A 26,478-nucleotide genomic window follows, 5' to 3' on the forward strand; every position below is an offset into this window, starting at 1 on the left:
CTCCATTCAGTACCATTCTGAAATTATCTGAAATTAGAGGCCTATGCTATTCCAGAATTTAAAAATAGAGAGATTGACCCATTTTTTTGGTGCTTCCTGCATTCTGGGAAGGAATCAGAAGTCAGCTCAACAAGCAGTGTCAAGCAAAGCGGCTCCCAGGCTGCTCTTTGTGGTCTGTTCCCACAGCATCCAACAGACTGGAAGTGGCAGTACAGCGTAACAGTCCCCAGCCTAGATTACAGCATCTTGCGGCTACCTGCAAGATGCTTCCTTTGCTAGCAGCTGGTAGATGAGTTGGCTTAGAGTTGCCCCAGCTGTTCTACGGCTTCTATACAGTAACCTTATTGGGGCTTTTCCACTGAGGCTTTGCCTACTGTTTTATGTTGTAAAGGGACTGACATCCCACTGTAGCCAGCCAGGAACTGTGCCCAGTGCAGCACTAGGAAGATCAAGGATCTGATGGGTGCCAGGCCTGGTTTCATTCCAAATAAGCAGTGTCCAGACTGTGTTGTTTAAATAAAAGAGTGCATGAACTCCTCCATTAGATATTCACATTGTGTTAGCCCAGCGCACAGCAATAAGATTTTCAATTACTTTTAGGGAGAACAAAAAGTGTATTAGCATATTTATCATTATACTTTAAAATAAGATTGACTACTCATTAAACATGCATAAAAGAATGTAAATGAAATTAAATCCTCACAGGCAATTTTCAAACACAGGACTTCGCCACTTCAACCAAAATCTTTTGCCATGGTGCTCTGTTAAGATTAAATGTACATGTAAATTGGTGTTTTCTCACTGCCGCTGCAAAAAAGCAATTATATTTTCATGATAGTTAGTATTTACTTCTCCTTTTGCCCCTGCTACCACCTTTTCATCCCTACAAATCAGATGATATAAGTAAGTAGGCTACATTCTTTTTCTAGTCCAACTATCTACAGCCTTGGCTAACAGTTTCCTTCCTGTACCAATTCCTGAAAGCTTTAGGTATTTAATAAAATCAATATTTTCTTCCCCTTTGTGATTTATAATCTATTCAGAATAGCATGGGTTGACTTAAAGAATCATGTTGCTTTCTGTGTACTCATCTATGAGTACCTGTGTTAAGGGGAACAAATTAACTGTGATATTTAATATTATTGTTTATAGAAGCTAAATCTGTCCTGAGACTAACACCATGTATCAACAAAATAAAACAGGCTGTTTGTTTATTTGTCAAATCTATGACGTTATTATTTATTGTGTATATAGCTTAATTGATAGATAGGATGCTTATAAAAGAAATACAGATTAGTTCAGTTTTCTTTTGATTTCAGCCATCACAGCAGTCTTAGAGTCTTGCATAACAAGTGCACCAGGCACAGGTTCAACCCCCAGGTTTCCCAAAAGCAGGAACCTTTGTTACTAAATCTCCCTTACTATGCCAAATTCATATTGAAACTCTATAGTTTATACCTAGTAAGAGTAGCATACTCTTTATATCTGCTGTGTTCTTCACTAGGAGTTTGGCTGGAGAAAGACTGACTAAAATCTGATAAATATTTCACAATTTTGACTAATGTCAGTAAAGAGTATTGAAGGAGTAATCCTAGCCCTGTTCTTTAAGTGTTTTCCCTATTTCTATGGCCTGAGCACTGAAATAATCACAGTATCAAGTAGGACAGATAGATAGAAAATTATGTTCCTTTCACTCAATTTGTGGCACTTATGTCAGGAGAGGGGTTGGTTTATCTTCTATAAAGTAAGAAATTACAAATGGCCTCCCATTTGATAACATATAATATTCATTTAGATTGCAACTATGGCTACAGAAAGTTGCCGGAGAAGACAGTGGTAAATGGGTCAGGGAAGGTGGAAAAGTACTGTACTGATGTTGCTCCTGTAAAGAATTACCTTACTGTGACACTCTTCATTATTCATGCTGATGTCAGTTTGGCACAGGGGAACTGTCAAATGTGTAAGTCTGCTCTAAAAAGTTGAGGTAAAACATGTGGTGGCTTACATTTACCTAACGAATAATTGTACTTCAGTAGAAAAACAAAAAATTCAAGTTTTTTACTAAGAAAATAATCAATGTATTTGCAGCATTACTGTTGGAGCATGTTAATTTATACAGCAGGATAATTCCAAAAGACCCAGACTGTTAAACAACAGATGCATATACTGGACAGAACATCAAAACCATCTGTATCTTCACAGACAATATGATGTTACAGTAGATTTGACCTTGGAAATATAGTACTTAACATCTTTGGTTTATGAGTACAATGCCCTCTATAAAACTCAGAGCAATGTGAGTTAAAAGTTAAAAGGCTTTGAAATTTCTGATTTTATTATTTCTAAGTAACAAGTAAAATAAAAATCAAGCCTTGCTCTATAGCAAGAGGCTTAAAAGTCAGTAGCAAGCAGACAAATGAAATTAATATTCTGATCATACAGTGAATGTTTATTTCCAGCTTGAACCACTAAAATGCAAAAATGAGAGACAATTTTTTAATTGCTTCAAAAAGTCCAATCAACAAAAAAAGTCCAAAGACGTCTGAAGGTGACAACTCTGAGACAGATGAAAGTGTTAAAATAGTGAGCACTGAAGTGTTCAACTGTTGGCTGTTTACAAGTGGGATCCACAGTCCTAGGATAAGCATGAGGACAAGGCACTTCCAAAAATCTCTGCCAAATCAGGCTTAGAAGCTTGCCAAACTCACCAAAAAGAAATATCAAGAAGGACAAGTGTTAAACTTTGTTCTTCTGAAAGACTTGGACAACTTTCCCCAATCTGTAAAGAAGTGGTTCTGTTTTTTTAAAGGTTAGGAGGTCTGAAACCTCACTTCAAGATAGCTGCCTACAGCAGCCTTTCTCCCAAAACCCTGCCAGCAGCTTCCCTCCCTGTGCCAGTAACTCAATGAGACAAGAAAGACCAGACTGTTGGCCATCAGTCCAACACCAGATATGCACCAAAGTTATATCTATCACACGTTTCTCTTCTGACTTCATCTGCCCACTGGGTACCCACTGAGGGAGGACTTCCCTTCTCCTTCTAAAAACTACTTTTTTCCTTCACTAGCAGAAAGGACTGTCAGGTAATAGTATGGATTGGATAAGCTGTTACTTCCATAAACTAGCAAAACCTTTTTCATAATAATACTGTAGCGCAGTGGAGTGTAGTCCATCAGCATGGCCAGTGTATAATCCTCCACACCCAAGAATCCTTGAGCAGTCTGCAACTCAAGAAGGTTGAGGAAGCATGCTAGAGAATAGAGAAGACTATCTCCCGTCCGTTAGAATGATAACATGTATGTTACGTTAACTGACAGGCAGGAAGGGGAAGAAACCATGCTAGCCAGCATCCAGGAACCTTTATGCAGGTCTCTTGTAGGTGCTTTTACAATTCAGCATGGGATAATGTCCTTGTTCAACATACTGGGAGTGGCCAGCACGGATTTGCCAAAGGCAAATCATGCTTGACCAACCTGATCGTCATCTCTGTAGAAATGACTGGCTCTGTGGATGAGGGGAGAGCAGTAGATGTTGTTTACCTTGACTTTGGCGAGGCTTTGGTGTGGCTTTCCACAGCACATTTGTAGCAAAACTGAGGATGAGTTTTGGATAAGTAGGCTGCAAGGTGGCTGAAAAACTGGCTCGTAAGCAGGGTTTTACCATTGCAGTGGTTTACCATTGAAAGTATAACCGACAGTTAGAAGCAAGCATTCCTCAGGGGCTGATGTGGGGGCCAATAGCGTTTAACGTCTTCATCAAGAACAGGGACCATGAGATTAACTGCACCTTCAGCAAGTTCATGGATGACACTTAACTGGGGGAGTGCTCAATACTAAAAGGGAGGTGGCTAAGCGGTAATTTAGCTGCAGTCTTCCACCATCTGAAGGATCATTATAGAGAAGACAGAGCCAGACCCTTTTTGATATGTACAACAAAATTACAAGAGCTAGGACAAGTGAAACCACAGTTGTATGTAAGGGAAAAATTCTTCACAATAAGGGTGATTAAGCACTGGAACAGGTTGCCCAGGGAGGCTGTGGGATCTCCATCCTTGGAGAGTTTCAAAACCGGAGTGGACAAGGTCCTAAGCAAACTGCTCCACCTGTTAAGTGGTCCACCTGGTCCACCTTGCTTGGAGCAGGAGGTTGGACTAGATGGTCTACAGAAGTCTCTTCCATCCTAAATTTTTCTAAGACTCTGTTTATACATTCTTCAGATCTGCAAGTGTGACAGAGGCTGATGGGCAGGCACAGCTGAATCTTTTCCCTGAACCAGGATATTTCTTGGAATAAAGTTCGCTTTTTACCAGTTTGCATTAAGAAAAAAAAAAGAAGAAAAAGGACTTTGCACTTTGAAAAGTGCAGGTAGCTTTCAAAGAATCTGAGAACCCTCTACAATAATAAAGATTATTCTGTCACAGAAAGGGAGTCCACTTACTTGAAATTCACATACATGGAAATACATTCATTTCTGGGTGGGCAACAGGAGAAAGACATCTTGATCCTTGCCCTATAAATCTGTTGTTTAAAAATAAATAAATGAAAACTATTACATTGTTCTGACACCTTAGACGTCACCGAAGTATTTATACAGACTAGAAAAGCACCTGATAATTCACGACATTGTTTTGTTAATGGAACCTGGCAGAGTGCAGAAAAGTTTTACTTCTTCACCCATGAACCTAAGACAGATTTGCATTTAAACACCACAAAGATAACATTAATGTCCAGTATTACTTTGAAAGTACTTCAAGCCCTGAAAAAGTTCGTTAAGAAACTTGCTTACCAGTACCACTTAAAGTTTACTTGATAGTGCCATATGAACCATGACTTATAGTTCTTATACTAGGCCAGAGCGCTAGGACATTGCAGGGCAGTTAATAATTTTAATAGGTCTGATGCAGCCAATGTGTTTATGTGTGAATTTAAAGGAAATTTCTGAAAAGCCTGAGTGTAAGAAAATATCAAATAAAGAACAGCTCATGAGTGATCCAAAGGCAAAGTCCATAAAACTGTTGACATGTGAGCCAGTGATGTTTACCAAATTCCTACTGAAATCCCCTTGGTACTTTCAAACCTGTATGAGAATTAATCTTGCATTACAACTTCCTTTTACAGATAAACAGACTTTACCAGACCTCAAGTCTAAAAACACTTCTTTACACTACTAATATCATATATATGCCTATGCTGGGAAGAATTTGGAGTACTCCTATGATTACCTTCCTATGTGGAAAAAAAGAAAAAAATACTCTGTGGTTGCCTTTATGCCCAATGAGAATATTTAAGGATCTATTCTCAGTGGGAGAAGTCCTCTCCGATTAGCCAACTGTGAGGTAATAAGATGTATGTACAAGTGTTCAGCAAGAAATTCTTCCCATCTCCTCAGAGTACAGCAGGGCAAAGATCTCAGAGAATTGCCACAAGGGGGCTGGGAAGCAAGGCTGTAAGGCATGGCACACAGGGCATGCCTCCGTAGCCTCATGGCGGGGATCAGTAAGCGCTGTGTTCCTTTTCAGCCTATCCTGAAATCTGCTCAATATATGCCACGATCTTATTAACTAGTTTTAAAATGCCTCAACTTTCTTTTCACTATTATACTACCACAGCTTGGTTCCCCATGCAAATTGGCTCCATTGCTGAGGAGCACACTCTAAACTTCAATTTAATCTGTGAATTAACCATTTGACTATCCATATATAGGAAGCTTGCACTGGCCTGCAAAGTACTCACCTAGGTTTTATTTGGATGATGCTATATAAAATAAAATAAATTTTAAAAAAACAAACAAACAAACGCAGTAGTTTGAAGGAAAAGTGAGGGAACATTGTGCTCCCACAGGAGACAGTCTTCTATTCAAGGCACCTCATTTATTCTGTAAGAGTTCTTCATTATTCCTCTAGATGAACTTCCCTAAATTACCCATAAAGGATATGAAAAGGTCACAGAAATCATCACAATCTCCATCATGCAGGAAATGGCCGTGCAATCCCAATGAAAACTGACAAACCTCAAGGAGAAAAAGGTGTCTGAATTTAACTCTTCAGTTTTACTTGACCATAAAGTATCAGGGAATTTTTTTTCCCTTTTTTTCCCCCCTTTTCAGATATAACCTACTTTTGTAGATACACACAAATAGAAGATGGATAGGACATTTTATTTTTGAGACTAGCATTAATCCTTGCTCCTTCATGGGGTAAACAAAAAATAAATTACACTATATTTTGTGAGAGAGAATAAAAACTGAAATTGAGAAAGTGGCCAAGTGGATTTTAGTGTCATCAATTTCAATACAAAATTAATTTGGAAAATAGAGTAGAAGTGTAAACCACAAAAAGAAAATGTGAAATATTTAACATGTAAAAGCTAATGAGTCTTCCAGCTGCGCAGCTGCAGATAAGCAGAACAATGTGTTAGAAGACGTGTTAAATTATCTGGTAGCATAATGACAACATTCTTACATTTTCAAAAGAGAATAATGAATATGAGTGTCTCAATTTTATTTGCTTAATGAGGTTTATTACAGGAAACAGAAATGTTCACCCACTCCCTGAAAACTGTATCTTCCTTTTAACCTGGATAAAGATGAACTGCTTACATTCAAGAGTTCTAAAATTCAGTTCTGACTGGCATCACTTTTTCTGTAATTAATGAGATTTTAGTCATCTTATTATAATTTTATATTTTGCTGCACATAGCATTTATAAGCCACATTTAGCAGGGAAAGACTGTTTAACTTGTGACCTGCATCAGCACTGATCCAGTTCTACTTCCAATACTAGCAAACCAGAGCAAAGAATAAGACTGTGTGTTAGGCAAACAAATCCAGTGTTTTCTGAGGAACTCCAGCAAGGTCAGATGAAGGGGAAGCCAAAGGCATGAGCATTCACACCAGAGGTGTGTGATCTCTTTGTAGGCAAATTACAAAGACTAAAGAATGAAATATCAAAGTAAGAATCAGTTGAGATGGCAAGGAAAGCATCTGATAAAGAAGCACAGAAAAGGTGGGATGCCAGCCATGCTTCTCAGGTCATCCTATAGAGTAACAGGATGTCCTGTATTAAATAACTAGGGCTTACTTAGTGTATTAAAAAAAAAAAACAAACAACCAAACAACAAAAAACCAATACTAGAGAGGGCTTTTCTTGTATTTTTGCAGTAACCGGCTACTTTTCCCAGTGTTTAGTATCCCACATTTCTCTAACTGATGCAGAGCAGACTGATCCAGAGTTAACTATATTTCCCATACAATAAATCCAAAGACTCAGACTTGCTCTGTGTGTACAGTAGCTTATGTTTGTTCATATTGACTCACACTTGAACACTTGTAAATATTTAGCAGCTCTGATGTAAAAAGACAATTTCTCTCTGTCTTTAAACCAGCTTTCTTAAATTGTCTTAATAAGATAACATTCCTTCATCAGAAAAAGGATATGGAGCCATGTTCAGGTAGACTTCCATCTAACTTGTGATTTGGCATTGGAAAGAGCTAAATATCCCAGGAGGCTTTGAAGACAGAGTCAGAAGATCTAGCACAGGAACCAGCACAGAAAGGAAATAGGAAATAAGATCACCTGAGTATGATCTTATATTATCAGACAAAACTTCTTACAGGAATTTTGGATAACTATCATCTGTGTGAGTTTGGAAGCTCTCCACATCAGCTTTTCATGCTGGGGAAGGAAAGAAAAAAAAAAAAAAAAAAGTCCAAAATTAGGAGGGCTAGAAAAGCTAGGAGCATTCATGAAACAGATCATTCATGAAACAAGCAGCTGTCACCACTTTCCATAGCTCAAAAATGGCAAGTCTCGTGCCTCACAGTAGATGGCAAGTTTTGCAGCAGTTCTCCTGAGGGACACAGTTTGAACCACAAGTACCATGCTCAGAAACCAGCTTTTCAGAAGCCAGCCTTTGAATCTTTGCTCCAGAGCTCATCCATTGCATATTCAAGCTATGCTACTGGCAGAGGAGTCGGGGGGTGGGGGGGGGAGCACATTCTTTGAAGTGTGCTCCCAGGTGGTATGCGTGAATAGAAATTTACACTTCAGAGGACATGTTTAGAATTATCCATTTGTTGCAAATTTAAACACTGCGAAAACATTCTAGATCCGGAACGGAAGATTTCAGAGTTAGTGGCAGAGTCAGTATGTTTACACAGATGGACACAGTAGGTGTGATCACCACTGCCCATTCCAAGCAGCCTCACTGTAAACCAGCTCCATCCACAAGCCGTATAGCTACACCATACCCAAGTTGTCCTTTTTCAGGGTGTATTTGGGATGACAGCTATGAGGACCAGAGATGCTTGCTTCTGACCAGCTTGGAGCAAAAGGACCATGCGCTCAGGCCCATCTGCTTCTGCCTATGGAGACATTTTCTCAAAAGTCATGTCTCTGGACTTGATCATGCTTTTTATTTTAGGTTAATGGCTCACTGATCTTAGTGGTGTCAGATCAGGCCATATCACCACTTTGCTGTGTCCTGTTACCCAGGTGTGTGAACCTATGGCCTATGCCCCCTACTTTGCCAATGCCAGCAGCCTCTGTATCTTGGTCCAACAGCTATCTCTGTGGTTTCTCCATATCATGCCCTCTGCACGGACTGCTTGTCCTGAGTCCTTCTGCAAGTTCACTGTCCTGAATTCTCTTAAGTCCATCCCCCAGACACACTCCCTTCACAATGCCTTAATAACATTAGCCAAATAGGACATATGCCCTAATTAGAATAAAATAACAAAAAAAACCCCAAACCCTTAACTGCATTATATCAAGCACCAACCATTGCCAAGTGACCACATAATCTTATTGTTGTTCTTTCTGTCATTCCTCACCATCTTATTGCTCAACAATTATTCTATGTCTATAATTAGTTCACACTGCTGCAACAGGAGATACTAACTCAGCTCGTTGGGCCTGTCTGAACATTTCCTGAAATCAGAAGGGTTTTGCAGAGGACAGCAGCCACTGATGGCAACTGTGTGGCAAGTCCTTCAGGAGAAGGGATCTCATGTCCTTTCTCTGCAGAAAGACACTTAGCCACCCCTAGAAATCATCAACACTAGTCATATTCCAAAAGATCTGCTATCTCAGGCCCTTACCTAATGAGAGCACTGGCAACAAATACAGCTTCCCTTTCTCAGTGCAGTTCTCCTAATATCAGTGGAACTGCTAATGTGACCCAGGTGAGCATGATTTACCCATAATAAGCACTTAAGGTAATAAGGAGTGTCTATTCCATTTAAATTAGGTAATGATTTCACATTCCTTCTTTTTTGGGAAGCATTCATCATAGAGAAAGAAAGATTCCTCTTAAAATGAGACCAGTAATTCAAATTCAGATAAAATTATAAAACTTGTTTACATTTCTTTATTGCTCTGTTCAGAAAAGAAGTCAGATCTGTGGTGCAATTTGCTGTGCAGTACCTGAAATACTACAAGGTTTCTTCTAAATTTCACTTAAAACTGTGTTATGGATTTACTGACCCCTAGATAATATTAGGTAGAGTCATTCTACTTGTTCTCTGTGCCTGCCATAATCTTACTTTGTAAGCATTCTTGAAAGCATGAGATTTAAAGGACTTAGAGTTTTATGGTTGTTTTACATCTGTTCACCAGTAGAAAACACTGGATAACTGATCCCTTCTCTCTAGTGAACTCAGAAAGCCTTTTATAAGCATTATTGAAATTACAAATATGAAAGTGATCTTTCTTTAGGCTATCAAGGAGAGAATTAATTGAACAGAATATCTAAAAGTCTTTGAAATGGCAGACAATACAATGATTACATTTTCCTCCATTTTCTAGTTCAGCAGAGTCCAAATTGGTTAAAAAACCAGCATGTATAAACCTCTGCTATTGAACACAACTACAATTGCAATGTCCAATACTCAACCTTAGGAAATGGTAGAACAAAGGCTATTGGCACAACATAAACTGGTCACATAATTACAGGATCACCCTTTGTTTTTCCAAGACCCTAGTTTCAATAACTCCACAGCATAAATCCACCGTGGAAAGAATTGAGGTTAAGTAGAAAATGCCATGTCTCTCTATAGGATTCTTTCATGGGTTTAGTTACTTTTTTTTTTCCTCCCCCAAAAGCAAGATCATCACTAGTTGCAAGTTCCTTATCCTCCAAGTTCCTACTTTGAGACCCCAGGATCTGATTAGGAGAAATGCTGAGTAAGAGGAGGAGTAATTGATACCAGTAAGAGCTCTGAACATTTGAGAAACACTGGAGAAAAAGATCTCAAACTGATAAACAAACTCCCTCTGAGCCGTGTTTTACTTTTGCAAAACGGATGTACTAGCACTCCTTACCCAACAGGCTTGTTCTCCATAGAAGTGTGTTAGTATCCAGGAAGAATATGTGAAGTGGGAAGCCCTGCAGAAAAGCCCCTAAATACTAAGCAGATTCCCAAGAGGACCTTCAGCACTCCAGGTGTGAGTTGGGTGGATATAACATTCAAGAAGGTGAACCAGACCATGAGTCACAGAGACAATGATGCTACAGACTCTCATTTTGGGCCAGGCCCCTATTTCATGTTGCCGAGTTGTTACTCTTTTCAGGTAACTGTATTTCCAATTTCCACACACCTCCCTGAAATCTGTTTATCCCATAAACCGTCCTTCTGCTTGTCTGTTCCAAATGTTTCAGATTATCTGAGCTCTATATGCCAAATTTGTGGTATCTGGACACACAGGAAACATTAAGGCTCCTGCTGTGTGGTATATTTGCTGTTGCTACTACTTAGCTTAGCTAAGGGGTGGGTTTCTCCCCTACTTCTCCAGTTATACAGATGCTGCATGATGCAAAGTTAGCCAGTAAAAGCTAGTGAAACCAGGGGACAGGAGGCTTACTGTTTTCTTCTTCATTTTACTTTTCTCATTGAAGGATGGATGGTTACAATGACTTTCTACTGTGCTTCTACATCTGACTATCTGAAAAGGGAAACCTGAGGCAAAAGAAGCAATCTATTAAGAAGACACTAATTTCACTTATTATGGATAAGTTAGAAAATAGAAGTTATTTACTTTGTCATTTATGCAGATAATGGGCAATCAAATGAAAGCAGCAACAACCAAAAACTCAGAAAATAAACCATGGTAAAATACTTGGAGATGGGAAGCTCTTTCCATTGCAAGTAGCAGCATAGAACAGGTACAGCATACAAAAGTCACAAATCCCCATCACTGCTGAAAGCTTAGGCTCAGAAAATCAGTGGTCAGTTCTAAAAAGGCCACCCATACCTCACACACCTCAGGCAACAACTGCCATATCCCCTGGTCATCCACCCCATATAGTCCCTGACCAGTCAGGAGCCCAGCTTCATGGAAACAGGGTGTTTTAGTTGCCATGCCTATTGCTTAGTCATTAGCCTTCTTCCCTCTGAAGACTTCCAGCAAGGATACCAATTAGTGCAAATGGCTTGTAATTAGCAGTGATGATTTTTGTAATGTGGATACCTTCTCAGTATGAACAGGAATGAGCCACCAACTCATTTCACATGGTCCACAGGCAACTATCAGGAGGTAAAGATTTTCAGTTAATAAAGGCCCATGTGAGAACGAAACCACTGACTCAGAGGAGTAATGCATTGTCTTGCAATACTGGTCCCCAGTGCTAGCACCTCTAATCTAACTGGATCATTGCTAATCCTTTGTTTTACTGTGAATGTGAAAAGCACTTACTTCACATTTAATTTCCTCAGAGATGCATACTGTGTGTAATAAGTGTGCTGCCTCCTGACACGGCACCTTCTCCATTACGTGGAGGGGAATTCACTCTCCTTGTGTGCCTCCTGCTTTTGCCTATCCCGCTCCACTCCTGTCGGCACACTGCCTGTGTCTACTGCCTTCACTTTCACACTGCTAATCCTCTGCTTGACCCACTTCAGCACTGCTCTCTCAGCTCTCCTGGCAGCAGATGTGGAACAGCTACTAATAAGTAAGTCCAAGTACCTTCCTTCTGTTCTCAGCTCTATTCAATGTGCAAAGGCTCTAATTTTTCTAGGATTTTGAACTTCTCCACTTGACTCGTTCCCTTCTTGTTTCTTGATTCCTGTTGCTGTCTTTTCTCTGGTCACAACACTTTCTTCCCTCAGTTTTACACTCCTGGTCCGTGCCCGCTTTTATCACCAGAGCAGCATGCTGGCTGTCTTCTCTGTAGACACCTGTCTCCTCTGAGTACCGTCTCTGACAGCTTTCTTTTACACAAACTCATGAGGTGACAGTTGAGCTTGCTCCCCTGGTCCAAACACACGAGCTCCCATTTGCTCCTTCTTCTTCCCTTTTACTGACTGATAATGGATCAATTCCTCTGTAGCTTTTATTGGCTATCATTTTCTCCTCCAAAGACCACTCTCTTCTTCCCCTCCCCAACCCCACTATGACCCTCATCTGTGTGGCAAAGGTGGCTGAAAGTGGGCCTTGTCCACCCCAGGCCTGCTGCGAGGCCTCCCCTGGGCCTGCCCCAGGCCCTCTTCAGGCCTGAGCCTGCAGCAAGACCTGTCCCAGGGCTGTCCCCAGCTCCTTTGGGCCTGCTGTGAGGCCTGCCTCAGGCCTGCCTGCTGCTGCCCCACCAAGCACCTCATCTGGCTGTCTCCTTCTCCTTGCCTCCACTTCCTTCACAACATGTTTGCTCTGGGGGAGGGTTCAAAATGAGTGCCTCTGCCTCCCAGGATCTCCCCTCCACCGGCTGCCCCAGCCAGCCCTCCCCCATGTTTCCTTCCCAGAGCTCCCTCCCCTGACTCATGGCTCTCCAGCACCTTCTCTTCCTCCTGGTGTTATGAGCTCCCTCACTTTTTCCAGAGCCCCTTTGTAAACCCACATGTTCCCACATACCCTCTTGTGCTATGACTCACCCTCCCAAGCTAACCTTCTAATTATTTATAATTAACAATAGCAAGAAGGAACTGACATGATGTGGAGATGATCAGATGTGAGGATGAGAAGCTCAGCCTAAATGCTTAGAGAGACAGAAACAGCATCATATACTACTGAATAATCCTATAATCACTCTGTGTACATTCCCCTTTCCATAACCCCTGCCTGACACTATCACGCCCTGCATCCTGTTACAAGATATCTAACGTCTATTGTAAGCAGAGACCATCCACTTTCATTTCCATTGGTGCTCAGCACTAACAGAGGTCAGGGTGTCTGAAAATCAGGCCAGCTTTTTTCATTTTCTATGTAAAACATCATACACAACTGTTGCAGCCTGTGCTAATATATAATAAAAGGCATTTAAATTAGCATGAGCTTGTCTCAGCTGCCTTGGATTCCCTGCACTAAAAAGTCCAGCCTGTCCTGTTCTATCCACTCATTGTACCTCTCATGCATTTTTTATTGCAGCTATCCATGACTTAATGTGATGGCAGGCATGAGAAGCCGGCCTTGAGCATGATAAGCAAATTGGTTTTTTTCCCTTAGAAGATTAACTTGCTTTGATGGCATAGCCTTGCTTCCTTTCTTCCGCTCCCACTGACTATCCTCCTCTGCCACAGCCTACTTTAGAACGCGCTATATTTTCCCCTTCTCCTCCCATCAGAACCAGTAGTCTTCATCCACTGGAGCCAGAATCCCACTACAAAAGCCCTGTCTCTTTCTCTCCTCCAGTGAATGCCAATCCAAACCTATAAACATCCTTCGAACTTTTCAATGTCTTTATTTATAATAAATAAGGAAAAAAGTTTTATCACCATAAGTTATAAATTATGGAGGCTACTTTCAAGAGCAGAAAATTTCATATGTGTAGAATTTTCATGAATTGTCACAGTTTACCTATTAATTTGATTCTAATGCTTGTGTCTGTGAAATCAGTGTTTGAAACATGAGCGGGAGCAGGTGAGATCTTCCTGAGTCTGCAGTAAGATTGAAAAGGTGAGCTCAAAGCTTCTTTTATTAATCTTGTTAACAGTATTGATGTGGTGGTCATTTGATGTGAAATACTGTGAACTGAGTCCTTTGGAAGTATGGTCCACAGGAGTGATGTCCAAGATGACCAGGGTCTAAATGGGTTATTTGAATTACTATAGCACTTTGGAGTCATCTTTGTCTAGGAGGACCTAGCTATGTGATAGGTTATCAGCCCCAAAGATCTTAAATCCAGGTAAATAATTTAAATGAGCTGGTGTTTATTCCCCAGGGTGGGGTCTTGAGAAAAAAGAACAGAAAATCAGAGGGATGGTAGAAATGAGATCTGCAGGAAGGGAAAAAGGATTAGCTGAGACCTCTAGTAATGATAGTAGTAAAGTACTAAATATGCTGTGAGGCAAGTATCTAACTTTTTTTTTTTTAACAAAAGTGATTGAATTAAAAAAATTTAATCTGAACTATTTATCAATTCAATATCCGCAGTCAGAATATGAGTATTTCTCTGAACTAAGTCTAACAGGTCAGTAGAGAGATCAGGATTGTTCTCTGGTGGGAAGACTACAGAGGCTGTGCTGAAGTCATTGGGAAGGGTTGGTGAGGACACATGGAGCATTGTGCAGGTCTGGGACTCTGGGCTGACTACTGGTTCCCTCCACTTTCTTTTGTCCACCTCTGCCTAAGATCCTCAGTGTATCAGACACCCACCCACTCACTCACTCACAGAGCACACTTGTTCCACCCTTTCCTTTATCTGACTTTTTAAATTTTTGATGGAAAATAAGCAGTCATTTTCATGATCATTCAAGATAAGTAAGGGAGGCAGAGCATGGAGCAATCTTAATTTCTGGCGCCTGCCACAGAAGAAAGCAGCACTGCATTCTGGCAAAGTGCTGGGGAGTTCATTCAGTTCTTCCACTCAGAATCCTTTGTGGAGGCAACTGTAAAGTACCTTATTGCTTTTTAACCTCTGAAGAAAAAGTGACTCCTTACCTGGGCCAGTTTGGTACCAATAATGTCTCTGTGTAATTTGATTTAATTGATTTAATTTAATTGATTTAATTAACTCTTTTATGTTTCCATCATGACAGTTTAAGGTGTTTCTTCAAATAGTAAGTAGGAAAGAGCAGTAAATGATCAGTCAGGATAATACCTTACTCCTGTTCAGATCACATCTACATGATACGGACAATATAAAATGTTTTTTTCCCCATGATTTCATGGTAGAGGAAAAAAAACAGCAACGGTTGCAAACTTATCCTATTTCTTTGTCAGTATGACAGAATCTTTCAAATCAATTTATCTACACTGAAGATAATTTACACAGATAAATCCCAGAAGTTAAATCTTTACATTCTATTATACTAATTTCCAAACACTGATGAACTATGATATTGTTCCAATACTCTATGTTTAAATGGAGTTTAACCTCTTTTTTTGTATGTATTGGTCTAACTTTGTGGCAATTCAATCAAAGACATGTCTGTTGATTAACAACTATTGATGTTAATAAGGCATAAAGAGTATAAAAACAGACCAAAAGAAAAAAGCTATGGTCTATGCCATGCATGATTCTGGTTGATTCCTTAGGTATGCATCTAGTTGGGGGCTCATAATTACCTATAAGAACCTATAATTTTTTTTGAAAATTTACATTTAGAATCCATCTAATCAGGCAGGAAATTTGCACTTATTGATGGGCAGCTGAAGGATCATTCTCCAATCTGACTATTTTCAGAAGTAATGAAATAGCTTGAAAGCAACTGAATCTTTTCCTAGTTTCTTAAGTAATCTGGACAATGTCAGAAATTTTGTTCAATATTGCAGAGTAGCATATAGCCCAAACTCTCAATTTTTTTTCTTATATACAGTATATGAAGTGATTTAATGAAATAGCATAATTTTAGAACACCTTAAATGCATTACAGAATGCCCTAGAACACTTGAGTGTCTAGTGGCATCACTGAGTAATACATTACATTAACGTTGAAGCATGACCTATTTGAATTGTTTCCTTGACTTATTTGCTACTGGCAGGTTAACACACTGGGCTGTACAAGTACGTATATATATTTGCAAAAATGTATTTTAAGATTTGATAAAGATGTTTTGATAAGACTACAAGATATTTTTTGTTGTCAATGTTATTTCCTGTGTCCACCACTCATACCTGAGAAACCTATGTGCCAACTTAAACCTAATCCTTTCATCCCCACATTTTCGTTCAAGTACATATGCTCCTAAACTAAACTCTTATGCTGTGTTTGCTCTTGTTTTCAATAGAAAAGATTAGGAACACTGCCTGACAAGCATAAACCCCAGACCATATACCTTTCTTTCAAGAGAAGGTAAGACATTTGTTAACTAGAAAAGTGGACAAGTATTTTTCTAATATTACAACAGGGACATTACATGATTTGGTAAAGGAGGTCAATTAGTGCACTACAGTGTCTTATTTAAGACAGGATCCACCCTGGGAAAGAATTTCAGAACCTTTGTTCCAGATGCAAGTTCTTATATTACAAATTTTAAAGCAGTTTTCCCTCCTTGGGCTAAGGGACTAGGGCAAAGGTAGTGTATTTTGAAATGGGTATTTCTGCTTAACCTGATCTAAACACCTCTCTTATTTTGCAATATTAAAATAAAAAGTGAGGTAAAGATACAGATCACTAACCAGAAAGATACAGAAGCATACAGAAAGCACCAAGCATCCTGGTACCACACATACACATTGCATACAAATAACTGATTCACTTAACTGTATTTGAGTGAGGTCTGATTACAACTGTCCACAACCAACTACCATCCTACAATAGGATTTGGGGCCTTTACATCCACTTTTAAACATCCTACACTCCAAGTCAGTTTCTTTGCTTACACCAGCCTGAATTTCAGCCATATAATGATGATTTTGATATTCAAAGAAATTATAGCAGCTGAAGTAAAGGTTCATACTTTCTCTGGCACATAGACATCCAAACAAAGAATTGTTTTTCCATTTGAAGAAGTAGTTCAAGCTCAAGTAACTTCAAGCTCATTACTAAGCTCAAGTAATTTTTGTGTTTCAAATGCACACAAACTGTATGCTTACTGGTGTCATAAACAAAAAGTGAGATCTCACTTTATAAGAGAAAAGGGCTCAACAGTGGCTATGTGTGCAGCAGAATTAAGTCAGTCACGGCTTCCCAGGAATAAAATCAATCATTATCCCTTGAAGAAAGTAGACAGCTGGGAAGCTGAGTTCTGCTCACTGTAGCAAGTATATATTTAACTTCACTGAACTGCCTAGAATTACATTAATGAATCCATCTGAAGAACTCAATTAGATCTTCCTGTCTAGACTTGAGAAGTAAATAAATATTACCTAATGCATAGTATTCAATACAAGGAAAACAATCACACTTATACACATTTGCTGCAAGATGAAGCAAGCCAGTGATACCTCCTCTGCTCACTATTTTGGGTAGACATCTGTACTTTGTTTAGTCTGCACTTTATTACATTGACTGCCTGCTCCTTGCTTTCAGATGCTTTGATTGAAACTCAGATGGCAACTGAGGTCTTTCAGAACAGATGTCATTCAGTTATATGAAGATTAGTCCAAATAAGCAATTGAACTATTGCTTGCTGCTGCATCAGAACAGTTGCTTGAAGACAGCTATGTACTTATACAGGTCCAGGTGCTACGTAATATCTAGAGAGAAATAAGCCCAGCCCACAAGCAGATGTTCCCCCCTGCACTGAGTCATGAGTCCTCAATAATCCCATCTATTTGCATAGTTTAGCTGACAAATGGCATTACCTTCAGTTTAGGAAAGCAATTGCTCTAAGTGTACACTTATTATTAGCACTGGGATTGTACTAAAGCAGCAGGCCATCCCTATGCATCCTCAGCTGTTTTGAACTACTTGACAGAGAACTTATGGTGTACCGTAAATGGTGTTTGGTCTTAGTAACACTTGTGGTTGTCTAATGTTACAAACTCGGTAGCATAAACCCAAAATTGATACTAAGTCAGCCTTTAATCTTCTCACCATTTTGATTTTACTTTACTGGGCTTACCGTTTAACCAAGGGCAGAAAGACACACACAATACAGCACAATGGAAGGGCAGTGATAGGTATGGATAATTCATTCTACCACCGAGGTGTCAGGATACTTCAGTCCCTTGGTGGATAAGAGCAATGCTTCCACACCAAGTAAGAAGAGGAAGCTTATACAGCTTGTTATCATAGCTACTGTCCACAGAGTACCATCCAAAAGTAAGGAGTTCTTTTCAGTCAGTGTAAAACATCGATAGCAGTTCTGGGATGTAATATCTTGAAGAGATCCATCCTTTTGTTTTTAGCCCCTAGAACAATAACTGAGCATCAAGGCCTACATTATTACTCTGCAAGCTCCATCAGCAGTTGCTTTAGGGTTGCTGCTATAATTAGCAGCAGCATATTGGTGCTTGTGACTACGACTGTGCATAGACACAGAGAAACTGCTCAGTGTTAGAGCCTGTCATTCATATCCTGACCTGTAGCAGACTTTAAAATGGCATACAGAAAGCAGACCTGCAAGATTTTTGGTAATGCAAAGCATGTTAAGTTGTATTGTAAAAAGAGTGGAGAATGATGCTTCAGATTTCCATTCTCTTTATTGCCAACAGATTTATATTTAAAATGCCAAGGTCCAAAAAAAAGTGTTGTGTAATAAATACTTCACTTTAGGCTGTAATAAATAAAAAAAATTATTAACAAGGAATGCACTTTGCCAGCCACAAGTGTGGGTATTTTTGAAAAACAAGGGAAAAAAAAAAAGAGTATGGCCATAGTTCACAGTTAAGCAGCCAGAAGCTGCTTATTACAGCTATTCCACAACAATGGAGCTTTCCCCTTCCCTCCCTTTCCAGATGCATATTCACAGTTTAACTCCATCAGAAGTGCTCTCTTACAGAGCAAGCAGTCACACTGCTCAGAGTTCAAGTCAAAAATCTTTAACACACACACACACACACACACGAAGCAAGGAAAACTATGGTCCGAAGAACTCCGTGTCACACCATTTTAGTCCAACAGTAGGTTTAGGCTTCTAATAGATGTGTCCAGCACACTAGGACAGTCAAGTTTTCGTACCACCACACATCCATCATCAACATACTAGTTGCTCCACGATCTCCACTGTAGATTTCACAGTGAAAAAGAGGGTCCGTTTGGTTTAACGGAGTCAGTCCCTTCAGTTACATCGCTGCAGCAGCATGTTCAGAGCATATTCCATTCTGTGTTTTAGTTCCAATGAGCATCCAGAAACCAGAAGAGTTGTCAGACGAAACGTTGTAGATATCCTCTCTTCATTGATGTAGGTAAGGAGATACTCCTCACTCTGATTGCAAATGATGATTTTTGTGTGATCATGATAGAAGTTCACCTGTAAAAGAGAAGCAAGCTCCTGTTTGTATACTTTCTCCTGTCAGTTTCTGGCACTTATCTAGTTTTATTGCAATGAAGTTCTTTAGAAACGTTTTCTCCAGTGATGCTACCAAACTTACTTGAAACGTGCCATCATTGAAGAGCATCATTAATGCTTTATCAGATTTAAGCCACTGCAAGAGGTAAAGCCTGGGCCTGCGTACATCCATTAGGCTGGGCAAATCTCCTCCCTAGGAAAGGGAGCAGACACGTTAAACACGCAGTTCACATTTAGTGCATTTTTACAGCTCAAGATCCAGAAGATGCTCAACTTACATCCATGAGGTTCTCTTCCATGTAGTGAGAGAAATACTTTAGTACAGTCACTTGGCTAATGAACTGTTCAGGAGCCTCTGTGGCTGAGAAGACAGAGCACTGGCCTAGTTCAGCATAGTAGTGAACTGTCCTGTAAGAGGAGAAATAAAGTAAGGAGGTTAGAGATGACATAAAAGCATTTCACATTTAAACCACCTTAGTGAGTTGTTGGTTTTGTAATCATTCTTACTTTTTGTCTGGCAGAAGGCTCATATGCGCCCCATTGTTGAAAAGGACACCAACAGTGTGATCTGACAGCTGGTACCCAAAGCCGTACTTGTTAGAATAGTCCACCCATTTTGTAACCCACTGGAAGGATGCTGTCAGCTGTTCTTTGGGAATGCTGTCTGCTTCTGGCATGTTCTCCAGACATCCTCGCAATACCTTTGCAACTGTATCAGCAACGCTTCCCATGGTACTGTCTTCCAGGCCTGAAAGAGGAGGATTATTAGACTGACAAGAGCACACAGAGCAGGCTTTAATTCTAAACCTTTCAGTTATCTAGACTGTAATTTTAGGAAGTTTAGCCTTTACAGCTTTCCAGTTTTAATTGTTCCAAAATATTGGCTGTAAAATTTAGAGCATCAAAAATAGCGGGGTGGGGAGGAAAGCAGCTGTTAGTTTCAAACTTCTAAGTCTGAGACATGAAGAAAGTAAAGGTGGGATTTAGAATTGGAGATCACATTTTGCTGCACTTACATTCACTGCTACTGCTGCAGCTTCCCAGAGTTCCTCTCACTATCATCCGAATAGAGTCTCCAATCTGCTTAGTTTCTGGTAATGCTCCCGGCTTCGCTACCGTTGTGATAAGAGGCTGGATCTCCTAAAAGAAGTGTCAGACATGTAAACATCAAACAAAACACAAACCAATGCTTATGCACAAGTTTTGCATGGCTCTCCCATCTCTCAACAAATGATAAATTCTAGGGAAACTGGTATTAATGTTTCCAGCAAGTACAAAGAGCTGCTGTTAGACTGAGCTCAAAGAAGCATGCCAGGTCTTTCCATTCTTTAGATCTTCAATTTGCATCTTACATGCTATTAATCAGTCCTCTGCTCTCCTGCCCTAGCAAGAGAACAGCTGTGTGCAGGTCTGAACACCAAATGGTAAGAGTTAGGTCTCAGCAGTTTATTATTTAAGAAGTGCTAGTTAATCATGAACTGAAGCCCCTATTTGGAATATTGGGAAAGAACACCTGGCAGACAAATTGCCACACAGACAACAACAGAGTCTTGGCGGATACTATAATTACGCAAAAGCCAAAATGGATAGTCTCCCTACAAAGGCTACCATACCTTGGTGAAGCTTGGTTAAGCCCTCCTAAAGCAACTCTGCTAATCATTTAAGCTTGATTATGCTGTGTATAACCCCAGCTCTGATATCCAAGTCAAATATAATTTAATTATAGCTACTCCACCCAACTGTTACTGGATTTGAATTGAACTGCACTTGCATTTACCTCATCTGTTCTGTGCTTGTGGGGCTGCTGGGTTATCGATGTCTTCTTCAAATCATGCCGGAGCTTGTAGATTTCTTCATCTTCTTTAGCTAGTCTGTCTGTAATAGAGGAGAAAATACTTAACGCTGCATCTGGAAGTGCCATTCAGTTACTGAAAGCCTAACATGTTAGCTGCAGAAAGTGCATTGTCTCCCTCCAGTAGCTTCCTCTAAACCTGCCATAGTCTCCCAGAATAGCGATGCCATTATACACAGACCACTAAGAGACTAAACTTTAGACATTACAGACTAACAGATGGCCAATATAGATTGTCAGTATGCCATAAGAAGCATTTACTTATGTAAGTTGGCACACGTTGCAGGCTACCATCTATACTTACTGCTAAAGAGGTCAAAACTAACCCAGGGAAGCTCTGAGACATAAACACAAGTGCTTCGTTGCTATGTCATAGCTGTACATTACTAGCAAGACATTGATGACATAGATACAAGCTTCAAGCATAGCCACAATCCACTTACTATGTGTGTCGAAGTATCTGGCTTTATCCTTTTTACCACCAAAGAGAGCAGCAGCTGCTTTTTTGAAGAAATTTTTAGCAGGACTTGACAAATGGAAGTCAGGAACGGTGTGACAACAGCTAGCAGAAAGTCTATCAGGTGTAAAGCCCTGTGGAAATGAGATTAAAAAAATAATTGTTTGAACACAGAGTGCATTTTTAGGGTGGATATTTTTTCAGCCAGAACACTAGACAGTACAAACCTGTAAGAAAAATTCATGCCGAATTATTTCATCTAAGCTGGGCCGATCTTCAGGATTTTTTGACAACATGCTAGCTATTAAGTGTTTTGCAGGTGCTAAGAGAGATGAAGGCAGGCTGTATCTTGCTTCCCTTATACATCTGTACGTTTCTTTAAGATTTGTGGTCTCAAATGGGGGTCTTCCCAACAGCATTGTATACCTGTTTAAAAGCAAAGGAAACCAATTTTATTTATTTTACACACCCACAGTACTTATCTACAACTACTGAAAAGGCTTTGTTTGTCTCCTAACACGAAGGAGAATTTCTGCACTTGGGCTATACATGTATAAAGGGCTGCAAACTGATGCAGTACTGCATCCCGTTTGAACTCTTAAAAGCCTAAGCCAGTGACAGAAATATTTAATTTCAAAGGCAGCGAAGTACTTACATTACACAGCCTAAGGCCCAGATGTCAGATTCACAGCCATGCCCTTGTTTGTTGAGGACTTCTGGAGAGAGGTAATTTGGTGTGCCACATATTGTTCTGCAAATCAAAGAGGCCACAGAGCCGGTTAGTATTTCAGATAGAAAGAGGAGAGAAGCTGTTTTTCATAGGGCAGGTTTTCCTCTCAAGTTTGGACAAGAACTCAGAGACTCTTAAAGAGGAGCTGTATGAATGTTAATAGTGTAGATGTGTTTCATGGAGTCTTCATGATACAGGAACAGCAGACTCGTATCTGCACTATTCGTCAGTCAGGTACCCTGCCTCTGGCATTTGCTATTATTTAACTGCTCAGAGGAAAGCAGAAGTCAGAGCACGGCAGCCTGTTTTCTAGAAGGGGAAATCTTGATCCCAGGAGCAATTAGCTTTTGCTATGGAAAAAGATTTCTCATTTCTAAATGAATTCTGTTTCATTTACTACTAGACTTTACATTTTTTGATGCTCCTACCTCCTCCTGTGCTCCAGTGGTTCCAGCCTAGCTGCCAAGCCAAAGTCACCCAGTTTCAGTTCCATGTTCTCATTAATAAAGAAGTTACCTAGCAGACACAGAAATTCCAGTTAGTCCTTTTCTTGCAGGGTAGGAATGCATTTGCCACAGGTGCTGAGTCATACTTTGCTCAAAGCCAGAAGCTAGCCAAGATATATTTTTTTTTTTTTAAAGTAGGAATGCTTAATGTCATCCCTTAAGCACTCCAAGTTTCCACTGTAAAGACAAACTGAATTGATCCTACTAATTAAGCTATCACCATACAAGTGTAAAGTGGTACAATGCTGACAGGGCTGGAGGAGTGTGTTTTGAAGTCAGCGAGGTGCAGAACTTACCTAATTTAAGATCCCTGTGCAAGATTTCCTGTTCATGAAGATATTTTAGCCCTGACACAATTTGCCTGAGGTAGTATCGTACTTCTGGTTCTGTCAATACCTTCCTCGCTTTTAAGATGTGAGCCATTGACTGCAGAGGGAAAACAAAGGCAGAAGTGTCACTGAACATTCACGTACAAGATTCACTGTAAGCAAAAGTAAAACAATGCATGGAGAAATGACAACTAAAGAAGCCACGAAAAATACCTTTTACATATCACATTTAAATTAGTTGCAGATTCCAGGTAAGTAAATACTGGATTTCTCCCAGTTGATGCTCACCCTTCTACTGCAGTACTCCAGAAGAATGTAAATATTCTCTCTGTCTTCGAAGTAGTGGTAAAACTGCACAACATGTCTATGGTTAAGCATTCTGTGCAGCTCAATCTCTTTATCAATCTGAAGAGACAAGAAAGGGGTAAAAAAAAAAAAAGTGTTGTTAGCCTTGCATCCACTTGGTTGAGCACACAGCTCTATCAGAATCATTTCACGAAAAGGGCTGGGCAATCCAGCACACAAAGAGAGTTTGAGGAGAAAAAAAAAAGTCATTCACACACACCTTTTCCCTTTGATGAGGTTTTGCTACTCTGCTGTGAGGAATGATTTTTGCAGCATAAACTTTATTTGTTGTCAAATCTGTCATCTCATAACACTTGGCGAATCCACCCTAGAGAGACACACGAGAAAAAGGCAATTATAGCAGGTATGAAAGAAGTCCCACACTTAGTCATTCACCAGCTCACGTATTAGTCAAGGAGCGCAACTTCCTTTGCACAGGACAATTTGGTATAAGGCAGGTCTGAGGTTCACCGCCTATCTGAAGGTTCGCGTTGCGGCTCGCCCCCGCCCCGCATGCAACATCGAAATCATTCTTGTAGGCTTGCCCGAGCTGAAGGCGCGATTCCGCTTGTCTTTTGGGGCAGAGATGAATGGGGGACAGGAAGGGTGCTCGGACCCACCGAGTCTGGATCGGAGCAACGCAGGGCCAAATCGGACTCCGGGCAGTTGGGGGGCGGCAGCAGCGCACTCCAGCATCCCCCGGAGGCACGCACCCCCGCAGAGGCAGCGCCCGCCGCACGCACCGCCAGGACCGGCGCTCCGCACCGCGCTCGGCCGAGGAGGGCGGCCGTGCCGGCGCGCACCGGCCGCCGCCTCGGGAGGGCACGGGGCCCGCCGCGGCCATTACCTTTCCGAGCACTTTGCCGCGGCAGTAACGCTTCCCCGTCGTGGGGTCGGTTATAATCCGGGAGACCTCGGCGGCGGGGTGGGCGTGCTGGTGCGGCTGCTCCTCCGCTTTCTTCCTCCGCGACTCGCCGCCGGCCGCTCTGCCCAGCGCCGCCTCGCAGCCCTTGGCGCCGCCGCCGCCGCCGCCGCCCGGCGGGTAGGCGATGGTCCGCAGCAGCTCCATCACCGCGCCTCGCCGGCTCCGTCCTGCCTGCCCGTCCGCCCCGCTCGCCTCGCCGCCCGCTCCCGACGCCTCGCAGCGCCCCGGCTCGTCCCTTATATGGCGGGCGGCGGCTCCGCCCCGGCGCTGCGGGACGGCCCCCGCCGGGGCCCCGCTGCGCCCGCCCTGGCCCGGCCCCGGGGCGGCCCGAAGAGAGCTGGGCCGGAGGGGTCGCCCTGCCCAGCCGTGCGGCGGGAGCGGGACCGCAGGCGCATGGCCGGACGGGGGATAAGCCCCGCGCGAGTCCTGGGGCAGCCGGGCCGGGCGCCGTCGGCGTCGCCCTGCAGCGCGCTCCAGCTGCGGTGGCCGCTCGGCCCACCGCCGCCCCCCGGGTGGGAACGCGGCAGGGGGAACCTCAGCACAAGGTGTATTTTCCTGACTTGACTGTTGCTGCTTGTGGGGCAGCAGGAGTTTCTGACAGACAGTCAGTGCTGTGGCCTGTATGAGCAGCCCCCTAACACGGGCCTGTTGCTGCAGATTAGGAAGGGAAGGAGTTTCTCCTACCTATGCCCAAGTAACTCCACCACAGCAGAGAGCCAGGGCCCGGTTTTTATCTCAGCATGAAGCTGAGGCCCGTGGGCTTGCTCAGACAGTGCAAGTCATTGGGGTGCATGCCCCAGTGCCAAGGAGCTACCCTGTCCCTCCTTTTGCATGGAGAACCCGTGCCTAGTGATACTCCCCCCCCCCCCCCCCCGAGCTGTCTGACAACACTCAGATTTAAAATCTCCTTATCACAAGCAGAAATACTTCCTTAAACATCCCAAATGCACATAAATTAATTTTGAAGACCCCTGAAGGCAATTCTAGTCTAGGACTTCTGATCTAGATGTTTGAGTACAAACAATTGCTGAAGAATGAAGTGTGTGTATGGGAGAAAAGTTTTCAAATATGAAATAGTTTTGCATTTCTCCCATTCTGAAGACGGAAAAATGCTGAAGTTCATTACTTCCTTGGTTTGTTACACACTTCTGAAGTATTATTTGCTTGTTGGCACATACTAAGAATATTTCTACCCGCTTTCATAGCTGGTAAAAATCAAAATCTAGTTGATTTAATACAAATTACTTTCAGAGCATGTAACTGTATAAATTATTTCAGTCTCAGTCTCTGAACATCCCTCATTTCCAATCTTAAAATAACAGCAAAATACACTTACTTTACAGTGTCAACATCAGGATGCATGCTATATCAGAACAGCCCCCGAAACAACAAAAATGCAGAACAATATTTAAGTTTTCCTACATAGGTATTGCATTATGAAGGTAACAGTGCTCAAGTGTCAAATATATTGGGTTGTGTACACTCTACTCCTACCCATCCGCAGTTTTTTACTGGACATGCGCTCCTGCATGCAGGTGTCTTACTTCCTACCTCACTCCGCAAAGTCTAGTCATGTCATGTCAGTATTACTAGTGACTAACCATAGAGATAGAGGTAAAAACAAGAGGGAAAAATTGGGATATACAGACTGTACTCAGTCCTGTGCCCGCTCACCCCTTAGCCTTACAAGCACTGGCTTGCCGGGCAAATATTGTTTCCCTCACGCAATTTAACTTTCTCCAAATTAGTATCCGTTATTGCAAAATAAGTTACTTAATGTAAACGTGATTTCTTGATGCTTTGTTTTCTGTCAGTAAGTTGCTTTGGTCTGCTGTGCTGAAAGGCGTATGGGGAAAGGGGAAAACAAGGCAGGATAGACGTACACGTTTTCCCTCCATTGGAAAGAAGTGGTACTGCACATGGTAAAAAGCAAATCTAAGAAAAACAGGCTTTGCCTGGTAAAGGTTTAGGGGAGATTGTTAAACTTGGCTTTAAGAGCACACAAGCACA

General features: G+C 41.4%; 1 protein-coding gene across 1 annotated transcript; it reads right to left on the minus strand.

Annotated features, from left to right (window-relative positions):
- Window positions 1-18,496: 18,496 nt before the first annotated feature.
- On the minus strand, window positions 18,497-24,669 carry PLK2 (polo like kinase 2). The gene is made up of 14 exons (XM_072859925.1): window positions 24,391-24,669; window positions 23,764-23,871; window positions 23,487-23,603; window positions 23,166-23,295; window positions 22,792-22,879; window positions 22,289-22,384; window positions 21,861-22,059; window positions 21,620-21,767; window positions 21,102-21,199; window positions 20,341-20,464; window positions 19,832-20,072; window positions 19,603-19,732; window positions 19,407-19,517; window positions 18,497-19,285 (listed from the first exon to the last, which is right to left on the minus strand). The coding sequence occupies exons 1-14, from the start codon at window positions 24,610-24,612 to the stop codon at window positions 19,094-19,096; spliced, it is 2,004 nt and encodes a 667-aa protein (XP_072716026.1). The 5' UTR covers window positions 24,613-24,669; the 3' UTR covers window positions 18,497-19,093.
- Window positions 24,670-26,478: the final 1,809 nt, after the last annotated feature.

Source organism: Ciconia boyciana, chromosome 4, assembly GCF_034638445.1.
Source record: "Ciconia boyciana chromosome 4, ASM3463844v1, whole genome shotgun sequence".
Taxonomy (NCBI): Eukaryota; Metazoa; Chordata; class Aves; order Ciconiiformes; family Ciconiidae; genus Ciconia; species Ciconia boyciana.

Coding starts and splice junctions, on each gene's coding strand:
- PLK2 (XM_072859925.1), bottom strand. CDS start 24,612: ATGGAGCTGCTGCGGACCATCGCCTACCCGCCGGGCGGCGGCGGCGGC. Junction 23,872..24,390: donor GCGGCAAAGTGCTCGGAAAG/GTAATGGCCGCG, acceptor GTGTCTCTCTAG/GGTGGATTCGCCAAGTGTTA. Junction 20,073..20,340: donor CTGCAGCAGTAGCAGTGAAT/GTAAGTGCAGCA, acceptor CTCCTCTTTCAG/GCCTGGAAGACAGTACCATG.